At 37.0% G+C, this 23,749-nt stretch overlaps 1 protein-coding gene across 6 annotated transcripts in view; it reads left to right on the top strand.

Moving 5' to 3' along the window:
* LOC139121830 (thrombospondin type-1 domain-containing protein 4-like) overlaps window positions 1–23,749 on the top strand; it is a 121,020-nt gene that overhangs the window by 57,873 nt on the left and 39,398 nt on the right. For 5 of the 6 annotated variants that reach the window (XM_070687041.1, XM_070687037.1, XM_070687038.1 and 2 more), the window contains one exon: window positions 8,243–8,373. In XM_070687041.1, coding sequence (XP_070543142.1) covers window positions 8,243–8,373 — 131 coding nt within the window. Of the gene's footprint in view, window positions 1–8,242; window positions 8,374–14,216; window positions 14,628–23,749 lie in introns of those variants that run through there. The other variant, XM_070687043.1, reaches the window with a different exon arrangement.

Here is a 23,749-nt window from a genome sequence, read left to right as displayed (position 1 = left end):
ATACTATACAAGTCAGGTAACTAATTTGTTTCTGAATGTTAGTATGACATGGTTCGAGTACTGGAGATCCACGACGTGAAAGTGAATCAATCATAGATTTTTCCATAGGCACTCAGTGGCTTGATAATATTTAATATAAAGCACACTCTTTGGCCTTTGCAAATTTGTATGGATTAAGGATTACTTTATTGTAAGGAAAAAGTTTGCGTAGCAAAATGTTTCATGCAATTATTGCAGCAGATCTTAGAATGGCTCTGCAGATGAGTCTCTGTTTTTGTCTGCTCCTCAAATTAACAATTTAAATGGATGAAATTTAAGATGCTCTCTGGTGCCACACATATTTGAACGTACATTTGGGAAAACCATGTAGATTTAATGCACCAAAACATCGTTTCTCATTTAACCAATGCTAAGATGTCTGTACAGCTTTCAGGGAGGGATATAGAGCACTAGAGTAAACTCTGTGGTCTTCTGTCTGAATTTTCTTATTTCCATTTGTTTTGTCAACTTTGAAACATCAAAAACAATTTAATAATGAGTAATGAGTATTGTGTTTGCATATATATATATATATATATATATATATATATATATATATATATATATATATATATATATATATATATATATATATATATATATATATATATATATATATATATATATATATATATATATATATATTTATAGATATATATATATAAAATGGAAGTTTGCATAATAGACTGATTGCGATAACACTATGTGTATAGCTGTTTTTGTCAATGCTTGCACAACAGGATTTTCCTTCTGTGTCTGCAGATGGAAAGTAGTTCATTCCTAAAAGAGAGCCTATTTCGGGTTTGCCAGAATTTCAACTACCCAACACTAACAGCCAAAGCCCAAGTTGTTGAAAATTCGTATCTTCATCTATTAACTTTTTTAATGTGTTCATTTGTATTTCAATAACACATGAAGGTGCCCTCTGCATTTAGCATAGTTCAATCATTAATTTTGAGGTGGCCAAAGGCGGTACTCTGAGTCAGAAGTATTGTTTAAAGTAAAGAAGGTATATGTAGCATTGCACTTTCCTTCCTCGTGCTAAAAGCACGTACACCACAGCCTGTGTCCCTAGCCTAAGGTTAAAACAAATAAGTCGGTAACATCAATCTGGAGATATATCCGGTGTTAGTTTTTGTGTTGCTGTCTAGTGTCATGCATCTCTGGAGATATTGCCTGAAGCTGCATGTTAATCATGAGAAGTTACCCAAATCTGAGAGCTTGTTAAATGAGGATATTGTGACAACGCTAAATAGAGTGCCTTGCAGCTGCGGATCAGGGGGGACTGCAACTTATATGAGACATATTAGCCCATCACAGCTTCATATGTAGCATCAGAGCAACCAGTCTTATAGAAGGAAAGGTTGATCTTGAAGCTGGGAGGAGAGGTATGTTTCATAATTTGTGGTGCATACATACGTATGATGACATCCCAATAACTACGAGCCATTTACAGTGTAGCAAAGTGTTGTTACTGTTTGTATAAGACAGATAAATAACCGGAATTTAAGTGCTTACTACTGAATCATTTACAAAAATATGAAGTGAAACATTCAAAATTTTGAATTCCTCTGTTGCAAAAATTTTTGAAGCCCTTCAGCTTGGATATTATCATTCTTCAGAAAATGTAGAGATACCTTCATCTGTAATCTGGTAAAATTCATTGCTAAATTAGCACTTTGCCATGGGACAACTGTGTCAGGCTGAGTTCCAGGATTTTGTGTCTTAAAAGAGCTTCAGCTTTATAATTGACAGATATTTTCTCTAGATGCTGTGATGAAAGCAGCAATTAATTTTTGGTCACATTTTATGAAGCGTGCTTGAACACCTATATAGTCACTCTCCACACACAGATTGTAGCATAGTGTCAGGGCTCGAAATTAACTTTTTACCCTGGTAGTCCCATTGGGCTACCATTTTCTGAAGTTGGTAGCCCAGCGACAAGGTCTGGTAGCCCATGCATGAATGAAGAGGGTTTTTTTGTAAAGAATATTTTATTTACATCTAGACAATGAACGATTTATTTTGCATGATTCTATCAAGTGAGTGAATTTTCTAGTCATTTGACATCCATACCCGAAGATCATGGCCTTAGGAGAACGGTATAGCATGTGTAGTGGACGACGGTGACGCCTCAAAGTTTGACGACCTATTCACACATACGCAGAGCTTTGATGTTCGCAATGACGATGACTTTTCACTCAGCACGTGTAAACATAACATGGCTAAAAATAGATTGGCTATGAATTTAAGGATGACAACTTGGTACAGTCATGTTCCTAATACTTTCGTGGCAATTTTGACTATATTTCCCCAGCATATCATGGGATGATCTCGTACACTTCGGAAAGCTAAATGTGTGGATGGCCCGACAGCTTTTTCTTTGCAGTTTGAATAATTTTGTGTCTAATTGTGATTGATAAATTGTGATTAAATGTGTATAGCGTCAGCGATCAACAACATGTCGCCCACTAAGTAATTTCATGTCTCAGGCTTTGGTAGTCCGTGTTGGCTACCATTTCATGGACTTTGGTAGCCCCAGGGAAAAGTTGGTAGTCTGTGGACGCGGGACTACCGCTAATTTCGAGCCCTGAGTGTGGATAATTCTAACCTAGCTAGAGAGTCCCTGAGTCGTTGAACATGCGTCCCCACCAATCTCTGCTGCAGGCAAATTTAAATATTCCAGACTGGGTCTTCTGCCAGTATTTATTGCGTAGTTGATGTTTCTGTCTTGTTTCAAAACTTTTTGAGAAGCTGGTCTAAGAATTTCTGCAATTGTCTAATGAGAGATATTATGTGGAGAAAATAATTTTATTTATCATGTCTGTGGCATAAATGTATATGAAGAATTATGGGTATATCTTTTGCTATTTTAACTGGCAATTTTCATAAATATCAACCAGGGTCATAACATTTGAGAAATTGTAATGAATCCTCTACCTCATCCAAGAGGAGACTGTCATTCATTACATCTTGTCTGCAAGGAAAAGTATTTAGCAAAGACATCGTTAGAGAATTAGCATCATTTGATCATGAAACCTTTAAAACTGGAAAGTTTCATGAAATTTTGTAAAGATCTCTCAAGGTTGTGAGATTACAAAGACATCTGCTAGAGCAACAGATTTTGTGGTAGTATTGTGTGACATTGCTGGAATGGATCAAGTCTCTATTGTTCTGGATTAGTGTACTTGTGTATGGCAGACTACTTATGTAAGCAACAAAACAATTTGAAAAACAAAAAAGTTATGATCTGTGGAATTTAATAAGAGAATAGGGCTATTTCCCTACGGTATCATTACCAGGTTAAAAAAGTAAATATTTGTCTGAGCTTTTTGGAAAGCATCTGGGAAAGTAATTTACAAGTTATTGAGTGCTACCAAAGTTATGATGAAAACCATAAAAATTGCACATTAATAGTCCAAGCTGCAGCAATAAATGCCTCTGCAAACATAAAAATGTGCCAAATCTTAGTCGACAATTGCCAAAGGCCTGCATAAGGCTATAATTTTAGTAATAATTGCAATAAATGTTATTAATGGTAAATCTGTGTTTCTTGATGTAACCTAATGAAATGTGGCCTGCTCATGCACTCGTGATAAACAACATGGTATACTTGGTTCATTACATTGTGAAGATGTTCATCAAACCGTATCTGATTTTGAGTTTTTGTTTTACCTAACAAACACGTGGTGCTCCCTCTACAGTCGTTCATACTTCAAATGCCAATCATTGTGTGTCAATTCAAGTACTTGTACTAGATTAGGTGTCAGTATTGAGCAGTTCATGTTGCATCATGTACAATGCCAGTACATTCAGCTTTTTTAAAAATATGTGTAGTATTTTAATCTTCCTGAAGGTAAATACCTATGTAATTGTTAAAAGATGATTGGGGCCTGCAGGCTGTTGGTCATAATTGCATCAACAGCTTTAACTTTGTGCATTGAAGAAGTAATTTCATTCCTTCTTTTAAAAGGCATATTTTAGCAATTACTAATCCTATTAGCAATTGTTCTTTGATCAAAATACTAGGATAGATATTTTCCGATGACATTGTTCTGCCCTTTCTGAAACATTACATGGTGGACGACAATGGATTGCTTAAATACATGCAAAGGTTTGAGTTCAGAGCCTGAAAGTCTTCAAATTCCTCCAGTAAGTACACGCATATATGTATATTGTCTTCACTGGAAATAGAATCAGATACACAGTCAGCTTGTATTGACAAGCTGTGATTCACCATAATAAGCATTCAGTCAAGGTGAAAAAGGGAATTTGTTTCCCCTCATTGGACAAAACAAACAAACAGGACTACCTTTTTGATTACAATTATGTGTGGAGGGACTGTGCTTTGATGTAGCTGCTGGGGCAAATGATAAGCATGAATATTTTGTGATTTGAAAGGTAACTTTACTGGGATCAGACAAACTTTTCAATCCAAAGTGCAGCTGAACAAAGGAAGGAATAATTTACATGTGATACAGAATATCTCAAACAATTCAGAACAGAAATCATAATATTAGCATTTACATGTTTTGTTGATATACTGTTCAAAGCTATCTTATCAAGTGCCAATCATAAATATGACCATTCATATACAATAAGCCCACTGTCAGTGTATTATTGAGACACGCCTTTTACAAATATAATTACATTATTGACATTTGATCAATGTAAATTTATACATTCCTATCATAATAATCATGCAGATCATACATGTATTTATAATATTGACCCTAATGATACAATGAACAACTTTGCGTGATATCAAGACTTTTGTCTCATGATATGATTATGCCTTTGTTTATAACCTACTTAAGCAGTTTCTTTGTGTACAACATGAATAACTAATTTTCTTTTGTCCCACAAACATTTTACATGTAGAATGAATCTTCCCTTAAGCAACTGTTCAGAAAAACATAATCGGTCTGTTGTCCAGACTGATTAACCCTTACCGGCCAAACTTTCTGGAAACTATAACCAGAGTTACCCCAATACATAGGGTGTAGGCCTGAAAGGGTTTATAAAAATGTGCCATAATGTTCTGTGGTAGACCAGTCGATGCTGATGGAGGTGTATGTTGAAACTGCTCTCTTACAACCCAGTTTACCACAACACCTGCCCTCTGATCACCCATAAACTGAAGGCATTTTATTTGTTTACCTCTGTGTATGTGTATTTTGATGCATACATGTATACTCTCTCAAGTTTTTGCTAGGAAACACACAAACAAATAAAAGATAAACCAATTGACAAACATATCTAATATATTACAATAGATAATGTACAAATGGATCCTCTCTGTAGTTCTACACTTACAGATATCACATATCTGATTAACCCAGTCATCACTAAACTTTTGGTAGGAGTCGGTTGTATTTGATGGTAGAGTTGGATTCATTTAGAGGGAAATAGAGACATTATTAACGAAGTACTGCCCATTCATTTGGTGATATATTAGTGAATGTTGCATCCCTTCCCTTTATAGGCCTTATGATTTTTTGTTTTAAAGACAGTGTGGGGATATCTTGAAAATAGCCGAAGACACACATGTATATGATAGCCCAAACAAGGGACTGTTAGCATAACACACGCATATACCGGCCGGTATTATAGCCCAAGAAAGGGACTATGTGCCCGAGGGTAGGTGACCATTTGTCCAATGTGAGGAGGGCAAATGTTCTCCTGCCTTTAGGGTATGTAGTCCCTCGTTTTGGCTATAATGTTTTTATTACATGCCTCTCTTAGATAGTTTTCGCTCCAAATATTTGGGCTGATTTGCAAATGACACATGCTGTATTTCCGTGTTAGATGAAAATCTGTCATTAATAGAACGATTTTCCTCATCAAATGACACATTGATATAATTCTCGGTACTTTAAATATGATTTTGCTGCCTAAGTGAGTCATAAATGTCTCAGGCGGTTGACCACATTTTCAACATGGCGTATTTCTACATATAAGATTATAGAAGTCAAATAAAATTTTAGGCTAGACAGGAATTTCATACCAGAAATGCCTAAAAAATATGAAAAGATGCATTAATTTATCTAGTTTCACAAACAAACAGAACCTTTTGCCATGAAAATGGCTGCATTTGCGATAAAAGTATTCATGAGATCACTGTCACAAACTCTTATACTGTGGTGACTCAAATTGACTTTTTTACCCACAATGCATTTCAATACCATGCCATATGACAGCTTAGCATGAGACAAAAGCTATTGAAAGAAGCGAGATTGAAATCACTCTGAAGCGGTTTATCGATTTTCATGTGTAATTTTCTGAAAACTGGATTTTCTATGTAAGACATGTAATTTGAACATTTTTAAATCCCAAAGTTGTCAAGTTGAAAATAGTTCAGTTCACTGTCAGTCAAATAATGACGTCACTCATGAGTTGACATTGAATCCTATGGAGCGTGTGATGTTCAATATAAGAGGCATGAAGTAATTATAATTATTGCATACTGTGGCAAATTAAAATATTTCAGCCAATTCATTGTTGCAGTTCATCAGCCTACCTGTTTCAAAAAGTTTGCATCTGTGAGTGTGGCTGCCTTTATCAGTATGTTGGAGTTAAAGCGCAGTGGTCGTCGCGCTGCGCATCCTCCTGAGGGGGTCCCCCTCTGTTGTAAACAAATCCAAGAACGCCGCACATGTTACGGGTTGATTGTAATGTTTGCGATATTGCCGCTTGTTAAAATGGCGGCTGATCTGTCACAAGTATACCAACTAACCAAATGTAACACGCGATAAAAGGTCAATTAATCTAAGTTAAATATCTGCTGAATATTGAACAATAATTGCACGCTGGATTGAGATCACATTTGCTCATGATTTTCTTGAATCAGTTGAATGGGGCTCGGCTACTGTTATCGCTCGAGCCATAGAGCTAGACGTACGCATGTACGCATGTATACGCCAACAGACTATCAACGACCGGGCTCTAGTTTTCGACATCGCTAGCAAGGACGAGAGCTTTCATTTCAAGAGGCCCGACAGGAGTACAAAGACAGCAACCCAAACTACAGAAATCTACAGCTCGCAGAGCAATGCCCGCTGCAGCAAGAAGCATCTCTGCATCTGTTCCGTTCCGTGGTCTGTATGAACGTCCGTGTCAAACCGGGTATATGGCGCGCTTCACTCGGCTGTGGAGAATCCAACTCAACTACAAAGTTTACCCCGTTTGGGGGTGCAAACGAGAATTCCGAGTACAGGTATCAAGTCAAGCGAAGGACCTTTCATAGGTCTTCTTGTTATGTGGGGTTTATCTCACTTGAAAGAGGATTCAGACCTACCCGGCAATCAGGAGGTACAACAACGACGTTTGCCTATCACCGGTACACACCAGCTAGCGGTTGGATCACTGCCATGACCGTGCACAGGACCGGGGCACAGGATCTCTCGATACGTCTATGCACGGTGTAGCCGTGCAATTTTCCTGCCAAATGCCGCGAAAACCCGCTCGTTTTGTCTATTGTTTCCTGTCATTTTACTATTTCTTACCACGTAAAATGTACTAGGAGAAGTAAGACATGGTGATCAACAGTTGGTTGTGGCCCAAGTCGTCGCGGGCCGGTACGTTGTGGGACCGGATTCTCTATATCCGTGTACGTCAACGCGGTGACCGTCTCCCAACAACATCTCTCGTGTCCTGCTCTGGCTTGCCGATCATGGTCTTGAGTGTAATATATTTGTGTTAGGCATTCTGCTTGTTGCTGGTCTACATATACATGTATAGGCAACGTTGATCATTTTAGTTATGTATTTTCACTGTACTGTACATAGCATTGTGTACAACCAACGTGATCGCGCGCGATCAAACCTTTTTGTTCACTGTGTCTGCGTGCAGTAAACTCAGCGACATAATGTGCTGAGTGTAGTGTCCCGATGTTCGTAGCTCTACACGAGTTTATAGATAGAAATACACCACTGAAGTTCGTTTCCGATCTTAATATTTTACTATAATTGCATGATGTTGAGTCTTACAAAGGCCTTAACAGAGTGGGGGACTGCTCCCATCTCACTCCTATTGAAGTTGAGAAGACTTATGTTTACAAAAATTTATGTTTATCAACAAAAAAATCACGCACGCGCAGCGCGACGACCACTGCGCTTTAAGTATATTTGTGTGTTTGTGTATTCAGGCAATTGTTTGGCACTTTAATATTCAAATATCTTTTCTTTTGCTTCTATGATTTCAGCGCCGAACCCATGTGCGTTGAATTGCAGGGCTAAAGGCTACCGCTTCTATGCCAAGCAAGCTGACAAAGTTATAGATGGCACTCCATGTCAGCCAGGATCCGATGATATCTGTGTTAATGGCCAGTGTAAGGTGGGTCTTGTCTTTTGCATGATCTGTGTCTGATCTGAATCCGTTTAATTTGTCATCCACAGTAGCCAGGAGAAATGCAAGGTTGTCACTTAAAGCTATATAATACAGGTACATATTCTTTTTCCATGAAATCTTTCACCACAACATCCACAAAATGTAACATTTACTGTACCTTGATTGATTAACAGAAAAGTTAATAATACAACAACATTTGCAAAGTAACTATGAAATTAAAATAAGTAAGATCGTTAAACATGGACCATTTTATTTTTGTACCAGTCAATTTTACTTTTGGCACACCTGAATAATAGTGAAAGTCCCTACCTAGTAAATTGTTTGCATGAAAGAGCTTTTCACACTGAGAAGACTGAAACGTGCTCCCTAGGGTAATGTTAACTGGCAAGATGGAATATACTGCACCTCCAACGATAATACTGCATTGTAATACAGTGAAGTGTCATCTCGGTACTGGCTGGCATGCCTTCATATCCCCCTCATGAGAATTGCATACCGTTTTGATTATCTGAACAAATTGAAGCCAGCTGATATTTCACTTTCAAAATTTCTGTGAATACCAAAGTGTGTTCTCTTGGTTTTTCAATAGAATTATCAGTTCAAAGTTTCCTTTAGCATGTAGCACGTTTCTCATCTCAGATGTATACTACGGTCACTACCCTTAAGAAACTAAAAAATGCCATATACACACAAAGTCCATCTGATCTTTTCAGATTTTTATCAAGCCAGACATTTCTTCCATGGAAAAACCATTTGAAGGAAGTAATGGCCTAGCATTAATTCCTAGGTTCTTTTAATTTATATTTATGTCATCTATAATGGATCTTCTGTTACAGATGATATCTAGAAACCATCTGTTAAATACTGAAAGGTCATTGGTAACTTATGACAGTAGTACTCATATATAATTGAAAAAGCTGATACAGCAAGTCATAGTTCTGTATTTTAAATCATGGAAAAGGAATGTAGATGTGCATTGAGGACCGGAAAACTCACGTTTTCCGTAATGTACTCTATTTTTCTTGTCTAGCTGCCATCTTATATTTCTTGATATTCATATCAATATTTGTTTTGGTGTTTTGCACATGTCCCCGACTCAATATATTCTCCACAAGTGATATATAAATCATATCATGTTTTATTAGCATGTGGCTCAGATTCTGTGTGCCTATCAGATACTGTCAGATATAGCCAGTGCCTTAGCAAGTAATATTCATAACGAGTTCCAGAATTTAGTCTAGCAAAAAAAGTGTTTCTGATATCAAGACCTACTGTTTTTTCATGATTTCTGACATTAGAGATATGGGGAAATATTTTGCCACGTTTTGCTCATTTCCATGAGTGATATGTTACATTTATAGGAATCATTGTTCTGTTTCATTCTATTGTCATGACATATAATGAATGTATAACAACTGTAATGACTGCATCATTTGGATGAAGGTTAATGATGTACAGTTTTCTATCAATATTTTTATATGCCTTCAAATGTGCCTGTTGATATTCTCTATTTTTTAGAGAAATTGTTCTCATGATTTGGAATAAATTACAAATATAACAGCAGTATTATGTAACAAACCAGCCCAGCAACGTGTGCATCATGAGATTTTTACCAGTTCATGACGTTTATGCATGAATTATATCTGTATTGGATATTGAATTTTTGGCTTGAAACTTCAAAAAGAGGAATTTTTCCATACCTGAGAACTCGCATGTGTTCCAACTATGGTACATTGCTAATATAACACAATTCTTGTCACGTCTCGTCCAATCACATCACTGTATCTGCACCATCATCATACTGGTATGATAGTCATGTAATATTGTTTACAGCTTCACCATACCAGACTTATATTCAATACAGCGGCTGATTGTTTGAAACTTTTGCAGTTATTGAGTAGTTGGTGCAAAAATATATCTGTCATTGTGTTTCAAGTTTCGTTCACAATATTACTTGAAAGGTCTATCAACATTAAATCACAGGTGACAAAACATTTAATGCTCTTTGAATGTAGGTCCAAACTTTCAGGATTTGTAGATGGCTTAAAATCTTCAGAAAGTCAAAGCTGGTCATAAAACTCTATAGGAAGTCCTTCCAACTGTATGTCCTGTCCTAGTTTTACTTTTAAATATGTAAACATAGTCTGGTGTAACTGTTAATAGTCAAGTTAAATGACATCAAATCTTGTATGGCACAGTGGCATCCCTGTTTAGGACATGTATTTATATCTGGGAGCAGCCTAGATCATGTAGACAGGGATTTGGCTTTCCATGGAACAGCATTTATTGTTTGTACTGGAGTTTATAATGAACAGCTGGCTACCAGAGATAAATTTGTTCTGCAGTTGGGGTCAGAGCTAGGACATGTCTCAGGTGACAAAGAGAATGTCAGCATTAAAATTTGTACCATATGTTAGATGAATCTTCTCCTCGCTGTAGGATCCAAGAGTAAATTTCTTTCAACTTAAAACCGGAGTCCAAGAAAAGAGGATTGCAGATGTAGCAAAATATGTACATCAATTGTTAGTATGTGTATGACAGGCCAATTGTAATGTTTTTATGCTGTAACCTGTTGGCACATGGTCCTTAGGGAAGTTTGCTTGGGAAGAACTTCTTGGAAGTTTTGGAATTGGCTATCCACAAAACTTACCCTATGAGGTAGTGTATACTAAAACTTTGGAGAAATTGTAGACAAGGAGTTTGTAATATCTATTTAAATTCTTATGATGGATGGGAGTTACTTGTACATGTCATGTCGTGTACATGTACTTTGCCTTGAGAGTGCAGTAACGTCCCCAAATGACCTAAAAACAAACAATTGTACATGTATACTGTATATCTGTCACTGTTTAAATAAATGTGAAATTTCTTCTGGGAAAAAATCTCAAAATTTTTAACCAACCATGAATTTTCAAGATGGATATTATTGCTACCATTCATTATGTGCAATGAAGCAACGAGTTTGAGAGGACCTCTATATAATTATTGTTTGGCCAATGAACAATGGTTCTACTCCGGAATAAAAAGGACGCGATGCGTACGCCGTTCTACATACTCAGTACGCCCAAATAATCACGTGATGCCGGTACAAACAAACCCACATGTGTACTGAACGCGTATGGAAATACACGTACGTCTGTACGCGTTTGCGCACATGGCTTTGTTTGTACCGTGGTCGATTCGAATTCCGGGTTTGGCCTATTGGCTTTCATAACAAAGTTCTCCAAACAGAGTTTCACATTGATACAGCATCTGGTTCCTGATACAACAGTGCATTGCATGTAACTTTGTCCACACCAAGCATGCATGTCTTCCTGTCTTTATCATGGTTTGACTTAGGTGAAGTTTGGAGCAGTTTACTAGGTAGTGTACATGTATGTGGGTTAGTCATGTCTTTTATGCGTGTGGTACAGCAGTTACAGGCAGGAATCTGTATTTCATCCAGCTGAACTGTAGAACTGGTGAGAGAGTTCTGTTGGATACATAGGAGGTAACTTAATTTGCCAAATATATGGAGTCGTCACGTGGAGCTTCATGGTATCAATAGAGCGTCATTATTAGTACATTGTATTACTCTTGATATTCATAAAACATGCCTTCTAGGATTTTAGTACCAACAAGGGATTCCATTTGCTGAGAAACGTGTTTAATCCATCTTGTACCTTGTAATAGCTGTGGCTTGGACAGATTTATTTTGATGTATGATGTATATTTTTAGGAAATATGAATAAATAAAGTGGCAATGATGACGTCAAACTGATGATATTTTAAACTTTGTTGGCAATCAAAATATGTTTAGTCATCTGCCTTGTCTCAAAAAAGGAGTATTAATGATATCAGAGTAGCTAGGGTGTAATTTGCATGTTAAATTTCCTGCATCTCTTAGGCATAGCTGGAAAGGATGCCTTAGGCATCACTATGTAGCTGAGATGAGCATCATATTTAAAACAGTTCAGTGGGCACAATGGAAATTACAATAACCATATGTCGGGGGCAGTTCTCTTCTTTCCAGTTTGCAGTCTGCAGATCAAAGACCTACCATGGAGTGAGGCTAGGTAAATTGTTCCCATAGACATTTGCATTGTTGTCGTCGTCATCATCATCATCATCATCATCATTATCTTTTTTGCCATCTTCATTATCATGATGACATGTTTCAACATTTCAGTGAAAACAAACACCAAACCATGCATTTTTGTCAGAGTGCCGCCACCACTCATAAAAGTGTTTCTACATATGAACAGAAAAGCCAGCTCTGTAATATGGCTAGACAGTTTGAAGAAAAAATTCCCCAGTGAGTATGCTGACGGCCTTCCGGGCTTGTTTGTAAGAACAAGTAACTGACCTGTATCAAAAGCATGCTTATGTCATCCCCTCCTAGCTGCCAAGGGTGTTATTGATCCCACCTTGATATATCATTTTGGAGACAGACAATATATAATGTACGGCGTACTTTGTGGTTTGTCTGGGTTACTAGTCATAAATGCCTTGATATAATTGACAGCGCATAAAAATGCCCTCACAAATCCGTTGACTTTGCTTATTTGTATATCTTGTAACTTTGCAGTAGACATTTTATGAATTGATCCAAAAAATGGAAGTACCGCTGATGTACGTGAAATGTTTGTTCATTAATCTCCTTTCACCCAAGGGGTTAGATTTCACAATTGCTTGATTAAGAATTGTTGAGAGAAAGTCTGAGACTTGATGAACTTCCACTTCACACTATATGTCCAAGTTGTATTTTTTTGATTGATCATTCTTCCAATGTCTATGAGCACATTGGTGAGAGTGAATATGGACAGTTGTTTTTTGGAACACCAAATCTGCACTTACTGGTATGTTACTACTGTCAGTTATTTTTGAATTAAATATGGTAAATTTTTTAAAAGGCTATCGGTACAAAGAGACATTAAAGTTTGACAAATTCAGCATTATATCAGGAAGACAAATTGAATGACTTGGTTGTAAATTATACTTGTTCTGGTAAAAACATCAGCTACATAAATCTGTTGAATAAGGAGGTTTTGGCCTCTCTTCATCCAAAGGAAACTTGGAATTTTTTTTCATTGGGAAATTAGATAACAGCAACAACATTCTAATTTGGGCATCAACTTCTTCAGGAAACACAAATCTGCATGATGTATTCATTGAAGTGTCGTTTCTAAATTTATGGTAACTTTTCAATGAGGAAGTGACGTAATATGGCCAAATATGGCCAGGAAGTTTTTTTCTCTCCTTAAGATGTCCGTTAATCTTTTTAATGTAGTATCATTATGTTCATGGTTTTCAGTATCTTATCAAAGACAGATTTGGGGTTTTTTCCCCTCCCTATGATGACATCGAATCTTTGTAATGTAGAATCATATCCAGTTTGTAGTTTGATTTTGGTGTCTCATCAAAGATGGATGATGTGTTGATAGAAGTACTTCTGGTTATCAGTGGAGTAACTCTCCTAAGTATGTGCCATGGACTTTTTAACAGGGGCAGATTTACTTTCCCTTGTGGTAGCATCTACAATACTTGTTGTTAGGGCTTAGTAAGCATGGTTACCTATAAAGTGATTATTCTCAACTCTGTCCAGGGTATCCTTTGTTTGAATGGATGGGTAAATCATTGTCAAGCTGACACATCCTGTGTGGCTTGTAAGAAGTTTTGGGGGAGTGCCCATTGCGTCTAATCATTAACCATTCTTAACATGCAAAGTTCTCTTATCATCGGGTGGGGATTTCTTTTCTCTCTTTCTTACACACGCCCCCACTATATCCTTAAGCAGATCAGTGCGCCCATATTTTGACCATGTGAAGTTTGCCCCTAGATGTTGCTCAGTGTTTGCATGAGTATGTTGGTGCATACACCCAGCAGCTTCCTGAGTCACGTGACATCACTTCTGGGCCCATACTGAGTCATCCTGTCGACCCGATCAGAGTGGAACAGTGTAGATACATTCCAGCAACCAGGGTACACATAAATCTCAGCTAAGAAGTTGGCAAGCCATCAACGGCAAGCAGATAAGCGGACCCTATAGTTCAAAGCTCTTTAGAGATTACTTGAGTACTTGACACAGCTGTGATTGAGACTACCTGAAGTGTACGAAAGTCTTCTTCGTGAAGATCATTATCATTTTCTGTGTGGTTCCCATGGATCCAAAGATTCCTTCTGGTTACTTTTTGGTGCTGTTTTTGATAGCTACCACTCTGGCAAATTTTGCCTCCGGTCGGTACAACTACTTCAGACGGGTAAGGCAGCCTTTCATTTTCAGCTCACGTTCAGCATGCCATGAAAGCAGCCCTTTCAGGATATTAAAATTATTACCCTGGTGAGGGTAGATTTATTTACACTGAAGGAGACAATGGGGCGCTGAAACACCTTTGGTTTGATAATTGGCACTGTGTCTTGAGGTTTCCAGAAGCCAAGAAGCCAAATTTACACCATCTTTTTGTGCATGTTGTGACATTCTGATGACAGTGAGACATGAAGACAATAGCATTTGCATGTACTTACTCAGAGAAGTGAACGAAGCATTAATAATTTGACAACATATTTCTTTAGAATAGTTGTTTTCCATCTTAGTCTGTACATGTAAGTGTACATGCGTGCATGTGTTTACAGACTTTGATGACATTAAGCATATAGTCTAATATTACTTCTTGGTTTGAGAAGTTATATTTTCACCAACAGTGGTATAGGCTTCAAGTGACTAGCAGTATTAATGCTCAGTATTCAGACAGTAGTTTCATGCTACAAATATAACTACCGGAAAGAGTGCACGACTTTTGTCTTTGCATTGATAAATCGGATTTGAATGTTTAACTTGTCCAGATAAATCTACTTTGTTTCGTGAATTTTATTTGTTTGGAGAATACAATTAGTGCAAATCATGATAAAAAGTTGTTGTTTTCTTTGAAATGTGAGATGACTGTGGGTACTGGGTGTGATCAATTTAGTTACTTCAATACCAAGATTTTAGAGTTTTTCTCATCACAAGTGTTTTTCTGGGCCTTTATTGCAACCTCTATCAAATGTGCTTTATAAATCTTTGGGTACAAGAAACCTGCACTTCAGCAAATTCTAATTTATGACATTGGAAACTGTTGACAGTGTTAAGGGAAAATGTCAAGCATGCCAAATCCTTACTGTGTGCTAAGTTCAAATCTGGTTTATGGCAGAAAAACTATGCTAATTATATACCATTCAAAACTTCCCAATGAGGGGATACTATCAAAACATTGGAGATGAAAAATAAAAAGTCTTAGGTTTCCATTCCATGTCATCTGTTTATCTGGCATAGACGGCGCAACAGGTGTCAAGTAAAATAGTCTGCTTTTCATGATTTATGCATTTGTTTGCACCTAGAGGATGTTTAGAGTCATTCGTGGCGTCTGTTTACTTTTAAGAGTAGGATTCAGTGTACTGAATGATGGGATAGGAAATGTAATCAAAAATAAGTTAACTGTTTATCTGCATACACTCCCTGTAAATTTATTTTGAGATTATGGATATGCTTAAAAACTTATTTGCAGTAGATATTCACAAATTGACTTCTGTATCTGAGTGGAAAGCAGTTTTTCTGTCATGATAACCTTGTGACACTGGTGTCCAGCCATTTGATCTCTTTCGTGCATTCAGAAAGTATAGAGGAAATAAAGGAACCAGACTCAACTAGTAAAATGACAAAACAATACTCAGGTTGGTGACATTTTGGAATGTTGCTGGTAAATCTGAGATGAAAGTGTGATTACTGTAGGCAGAGAATTAACCAGACAAAAGACTTTACTCTGCTTTTTCCTTCAACAATATATCGTCCGCTGTGAAAACCTGAAAACCGTCCTTTTGTCATTATCTTGCAAATTACTGAGAGGATTTAAAGATTAACTGTAATTGTCTCTGTTAAATGAAGGAGCTGTGTAGATGTCCAAATATTTATCTGATCTTTGTCAAATGTGCATACTGAAAATATGCCGTGGCCATAATGTTTTTGTTGAAGCACTATTGTGTCACTCTTGTCTCTTCACTAGATGTCAAGCATGTCTTTCTCTTGTCTGTCACTATTTTATGTCAAACATATCTGCAATGACATTGTTTGGTTAATATCTGATATGTCTCATTGTGGAGGCACAAAAGACACCCAACATCCCAAAGGCCAGTATTTGCTGTTGGCGTATGCTTGAACTGATTGCCGCCATAAGTTGCCCCATAGCCGCCGAGCCACCATTCTTAATATTTGCATATCGAAAAAATGGGGCTTATTTATATGCATGTGATGACACTTTTAGTCATTCAAGTCATAACCTATTGGAAGTGTAAATAACTTCCCACGTACGTTTAACCTCAGTAATCCCGCTTGCAGACTACAAAGGTGGAAAATATTGGTTCCTTGAAGGACATGCCCATTGTGGTGGTGCAGTCATTTTATAGCATTCATTCATTGCAGTACTGAACCAGTGTGGGAACCAGTTATTGTCCATGCCTTGAGTATTGTTACCAAAAGTGAACTTATCCATCTATGTCTTTCTTTTGGCAATATGTTCTGTTTTGCCATTCTGTTTGGATAATGCCTTGTGAAAAATACATGTACTCTGATAATGAAACTTTTAGAAACAACGATTTAATCACAGTCCCTCTGGATGGAGGGACTGTGGTAACATGATTGCGTGGCTTTCTAACACCTTGCTTGGCACTTCCTTATATCAAAGTCATTCTGTAATCATTGTGGTTGAACAGTATCATGGCTGTTTATTTACCCTCTCAAACTGAGCTTGAACAGTTGAGCAGTTTGTGGTTTTACGATTACCTTCTCACTCTGCTCTGTTGTACTCCCTAGATCATTGCAGCTAGAGATTGGTATCACTGTCATAAAGGCATGCAGACACTAGGTCAACTATCCTAACATGCTTCTTGAGACAGGAAAATGATTTTTGTGTGCTTTTTGCAGCTTGCTAGAATTTTCATTAGTACAATCCTCGACCACTGTTTGAAATATGTTTGTGATTTGCAATGGAATTTCCAGTCAGCCCCCGGGGCAAATTTTTCTTACCTCATCATTACAAAGTAGAGGCCTCATCGTCATACATGTGTAGTTTATGTGTTTCTTCAAGTTCAGGGTCTCCAAACAGTTAGTATCAACATCTTAAAATGCCCTTGGTATTGTTGTAATTATTGTCAATATTTTTGTTTTTCTCGTGGGTTGGTCCAAATACACAATTGGACTATTATGTTTACATTTTGGCTTGTCGCAATCTAAGGAGTGATAGAGGAGGGAGTGCATCAGATTTAGTAGGGCAATACTAACGCCTAGGAGGTATGAACATCCATGTAAAACAATCATCGAGTATCATGAATTCCAAATTTCTTTGGCTTGGCAGTATAAAAGAGCTACATCAGCAAACATGGCTGCATAAGTGGCTACTTACAAAGTGGTCTCAGTTTCTCTGGTGTAACTGACTTTGCCTGGAAGGTATGAACAATACTCCTGTCGGCTTTAAGGACTTGGTAAAGTGTATGTGAACAATGTGGTAAAGAAACAAAGTGAAGTGTAAAATGACTTGTTATCAGATGACAGAAGAAGCTGTTGCATTATGTTTTCTGTTTGCTCTGCAAAGAAAGCATGTGCCTACCATGCAGTTAAGTCATTGACAGCTTCTCTCATTTCCCAGGTAACTGTCAACCTTAAGCAAGTATTGCGCTGCTATGCAAACATGCGGTTGACAATATTTAACATAGTACTGTTAACAGGTTTGTGTGTTTCAGCAGGCAACCAGTTTTACCTTGCAGCCAGTGTGTTGCACGGCATTTTGTAGAAGTGAAATGCAACTAAAGTGGCAGTTTGACCAGAGACGATAAACAAACCTATAACAACCAGTAAAACTTATTGTCCCCATTTTCATTGTCTCTTTTGGTGCCTTAATTTCTCCATTTCATGTGCTATTAAAACATCCGAATGAACAAGTCACTTTGCAAAATATATAAGTGCTGTCTACCAATGCACTGCCCTCTGATTGACGATATTTCTGAACTCTTTGAATTAACGAGGGAACTTCTTGAACTTTTTTGCAGCAGACCTACAGTATACCAGGACATGTGATATGTAAAATTTGGCCTTGCAATAACAAGTTTTCCCAGTGGTTGTTGCAAGTCAGTTTATTTTTCAAGGACAATTAATGCATGTCTCTTATGCCATCGAAAGAAAACTTAAACACTGTCAAAGTTTTTTATTACCACCAATATCATTTTTTTTTCATTCAACTTGTCAACATGACATGTAAATTGGCACTGATTTGAAAACCTGCAGCTGAGACTCTCAGCAATCAAACGTTGCCCTTCACGTAACAAAGGATTTAAGTTGAGATTTCTGCAGCTGTATGTTTGAACATAAGGCAGACAAAGTTAAGTTTGTACATCACAGTCATCGACAGAATGACCATAACTTTTTACATGAAAACAGGAACAAATACCCAGGGAATATCCCTTTTAAGCCACATTTGGATGGAATTTAACCGATGCTATAATGCGCTGTCCCTCCATAAAAGTGGGACTTTGTATAATAGAATGCACATAAATGGCATTACTAGAACAGTTAATTCGGTGTTCTGTCAGTGTTCAGCATATGTCTAAAGTCTTGCATCTTTGTCGATTGCCGACAAAATTAATTATATTGGAAAGTCTGAAAGGGTTGTCTACAAAAGTCACAGAAGTCAAAAGCTAATAATGAATCTCACAGGATTTAAACAAAACAAAGTTAGCCATGGATTAGCATAAGATGTCTTTCATAGGCTTGCACCATTTGACTCAGAAGAAAGTGTCCACATTGTATACCGAAAACCTTACCGAGGTCTACTTTACTGAATAAGATCACTTTCTGAAAGCCATGAATTGAAATTCTTCCTGTGTGACCAACTGCAGAAATTGATAACATTCTAAGGAAGTTGTAGAACCTTGGGTTTGGAGGATATTGAAAGTGCCGCTGTAGAGCAGGATCGTGATCAGGTTTAGGGAAGGGGGACTTTGTATAATTTTTTTTAAGGAATCATGAGATCTTCAGTGCACAATTATTAAATGGAGATGTATATTATTTCACAACTCAACTAGTTAAAAGAGTACTACATCACATTCACATTTCGGGAAAGATCAAAAGAGTTCTACTGTTTGGTTTTATTTTTCTAATCTATTCAGAATGCAAGAGAAACAAAAATAACTATTCTACCGTTTAGAAGTAAGAGGATCAAGGGATATCTGTGAACACTCCAGAGATATCTCAACAGTCCTGTGACTAAACGCATAAGAAACAACTTAGTAATCTCAAACACCCCCCCCCCCCCCCCCATCAACCGGGGAAAATGATTGATATGTAATCTTAATTGTATGTATGAAAACTTTCACCCATTCAAGATCAACCATGGAAGGTTTCAAGGTCAGGTTGATAAGTTTTCTCTGAACCATCAAGTCTTCAGACCAGTTTTAAAAGACAGTGAATTGGTTGCAGAAGGAAAGCTGATACACATTGCAGATGTTTTGAAACACTTTTTTTGTGGCAAACCTACTCAGGATCAAGTACAATCCCATTGTCCTCACAGTTATCTTTTTGATTTGTGTACAGGAAGTGGGTTTTAAGGGTCAATATGGACAATATGTACTCCAAGGACCAATCACAGGCCTTTACTATCAGTGTATCAATATTGACTTGTGTATTAAACTTCAATGTATGAGTTGATCCCCACTTTGCCCCTGGCATTAAATTCTAGAGGATTTAGATGAAATGGTTGTTTGATTTCCATTGAAGAGAGTCAATATTTCTATCACTTCATTGGTGGTTTTCCATGTCCTGTTACATCACTTTTTGGGATAGTTGTATACACATTGCTCCTTGAAGAAGGACCATGACCTTTTTGTATTTTTCATGTGATGTTTTTGAGATGCCTTGATATCCACACTACTAATGTAGAGCTGGCACTTCAGCAGTTTTTTTCCTCTTGTGTGGAATAACTCTGCCTGAGGAGATTCATAGGGATACAGCCTTTACAATAACCTCTTTACCTCGGTGTCTTTTTATAAACGTGTAGATCTACTCTTTCTGAAGAAAGCCATGACGACGAAATGAAATATGGTGTTGACTTGCTTTACACAAAGGTTGTACAACATTTTTGAATTTTTGGAAACTATGATTCAGTTTTTAACCATGGATGGCATCCTTGTGTCGTACATGTAGGTTAATTGCTAATAAAGATCAACATTCACATACAGTGTCAGTTGGTGTATATAATAATCTTAGAGAGAAAGATTTTTCATAAGAAGTCATTCCGTTCAAAACATTTCAATCCAATCTGATCTGTGTAAGACTTTACACTTTTCGTTGTAATTTGCTCAGGGAAGTATGGTATCTTTTATTGATTCCTTTATCAAACAGATTGCTGCCAAATTTTCACAACAGAAGTAATTTAGCAATTACAATTGACAAGTTATATGATTTGCATTCCATTAGCTGAGGAACTGTATAACTTTCAAATAAGCATAGCTTACTGACTTTCAGAATTTACCTGTCAATCAGTGTGCGCAGTGTAGAAGCCATAGTATGAACTAGATGTGCCGGACAGCCACAGTTAGTATATACAGTCAGATAAATTTGCTCTTTGCCCAAGATCACACACTGAAAGGAAATGCTGTAGCGTAGACACTTGGCATAGCCAACTTCATTAGCTGAGAAGCTGCATGTACATCCAATGAAATATATATGGCTCAGATCAAATGTTGCATCTTTGACCTGGAGATACATGTATACATGTCATAAAACTGACATCAAAGCAGGATAAGTCAAAGTGATGCAATTTCTCAATATGTTTCATTGCTTCAAATAAACAATAAATTATAAAGTAAATGTATGAAGCATATGCATGTTTATTGTGCATAGCATACATAGAGATCCACCAATCCCATGGGTTTCCGGAAAGGCTAGACCGAATTGCTAATGGTAGATTCACTCCGAGAAGCCATTATGTGGAGTAATGTGTATGTATTTACAGACTTTAGATTTGATGACCTTTGAGAGACCCCAAGCTGTCAATAACAGGACAAACATCTCTGATAAGCTCAAGTGGTAACGTAACTCATTTATGTGCAGTTGGTGTCTCCTAAACAATAACATGATTTTCCAAAGGAATTAAAGATTGACAAGTTCAAGGAGAGTACTGAATAACTGAATCCAACAGGTGGCCGATAACCAATCAACATGTTTCATCAGATATACATGTATGGTACTGATTATGTTATCTGTACTGGCTGTGACATCAGATTGACAGTTTTGCTTTTCCAGTTTTTAAACTTATTAATGATGCATGTACATGTATGAGTATACATCCCAGAGTTTGGCTTTGTTCACAAAGCAGATGATTTGTCTGATACTGGAGAGGAAGGTCATATTTCTGCTAGAATAGTAAGCTTAAAAAATAACCTGTTGCATGCATTGCAAGATATTTGGTCAGCTTCTTGAAGTGCATTTGTGTATGCAGAGAGACAGAACATATCAATAGTAGATCCAACACTCACATTCAACCACTGCAGTGACTGTTGCATTATGGGAAATAGTTTGACGTACTGAAAGATTCCATGAATACCAATTACTAGCATGGTACAACTCTGTGTATCTCATGTACTTGTATGGTTTTTACCCTCTTCTATGATGGAATCCGCAAAGTTGGATTGTGTAATCGTGCGAATAATAAATGAAAATGTATGAGTTTTCATCATGATATCTTTGTGGAAACCATGGCAGAGATGTATGAATGGTGCCAAGCTTATAATGACTCCAAAAACCTCTGATGCAATTACCTTACAGAAGAAAAGACATTGTTGCTGTAGCCTTGATGTATGTGTTCCTGCCAATAAGGTTGACTTAGCCATAAAATGTTTATTACTTTTGTTCCATAAATAACTTCCTAGAAATTACTGACAACATCATGGTTGTTGCATTTGTGGAAAAAGCACTCTCCTCTTAAAGTCACATTCAAAAGTTGCCCAGCATTGTAAGTGCATGTGATAAATATTGCACAATAAATGAATCGTCACAAAGGAACATTGTTAGCCAGTCATGATTACTTTTGTCACTGTACAAAAGTTGAGAAAGCTACGTGCTTTCATGCTGTAGCCTATAAATAATGCCAATGGGCTCTTAAAATGTTCTCCAGATTTTGGAGGGCTTTCAGTGGCAATAAGTGATTTGTCCTGAAACCCTTGAACAGTTACTGAACCTCACACATTGTCAATAGAAATGCCATCAAATGGCCTACTGAGGTTATCATTTAGCATTGTGCGTTCTACAAATCTGTCCTGTTCGGTGTCCTAAATCCTCACTAGTATTACTGGTACCCTGCCAAAATGGAGTGATATCCTCTTCTTTCATTAGCATCTGCTGAAAAAATAATTGTGTGAATTCTGACACAACTTCAGACTTCAACTTTCAAGTGAAATTTCTGAAACAGCAGTGCTATACATATAGACAGGGTAATGTTGTCTTTTCCAAATTAGCCCTGCTGGTTATAAATTGATTGTTTAAGGGTGGCTTCAATGATAAATATGTTGCTAGATTATAACGTTGAATTATTACATGGCCCACTTGGATCCTTCAGTCTTGCCGCATACTTTTTCAGAGCTGACACTAATGCAAGCCCCTTCCATTCCCAATGCTACCAGTAATTCATACAAGTTGAAAATACATGCGCATGTATATTCAAATATATTCATTGTTCAGTTATATTATTAAAGTGCCAGGTTTCAAAAAGATGTTGAGGTATTGTTTTTCAAGATTTATGGTTCAAGCAATATTAAAGCATTATTTTTTGGTTTGTACTGTGGGGTTTTTTTGGATTTTTTGAAAAAAAATTTCACTTTTTCCTTCAGTTTGCTTTATATCCACAGTACTGATAGTAAATGCCACTGTAAACTTTTTGAATAGAATTTTACATTTTTCAGATTTTTCAAAGACAGTTACTCAGAATCAAATTTGGAAAGACAAAATTTGAATTTCTTTAATGCTTAGATAACCTGCCTTTCTAATAGTACTGAACATTTTGTAAAGCTTTACAAAAAGTTTTATCATGGTTGCCTAAAAGAATCAAATGCCCTTGTTTGCACACACAAGTAGATTTATTGATTCAACAATAAAATTGTCCTAGGGGAACATCATACACAAATGTCTTGGCAGGAGAACATAGTACAAATATTCTACTAACAAATCTTACCTCAATATGGAATTTTCACATGTAATGACATGTGTAAGCATGTAAGAATTCAATGGAGTATCTCTGCATTTTGTCTCTGTCACTTGACGCGAAATGGATACGCCTTTACCATCTGTCTTTGGTTCCACAGT

Source organism: Ptychodera flava, chromosome 21 (genome assembly GCF_041260155.1).
Source record: "Ptychodera flava strain L36383 chromosome 21, AS_Pfla_20210202, whole genome shotgun sequence".
Taxonomy (NCBI): Eukaryota; Metazoa; Hemichordata; class Enteropneusta; family Ptychoderidae; genus Ptychodera; species Ptychodera flava.
Note: the sequence above shows the minus strand (reverse complement) of the source record. Positions and strands in the feature narration are given on the sequence as shown.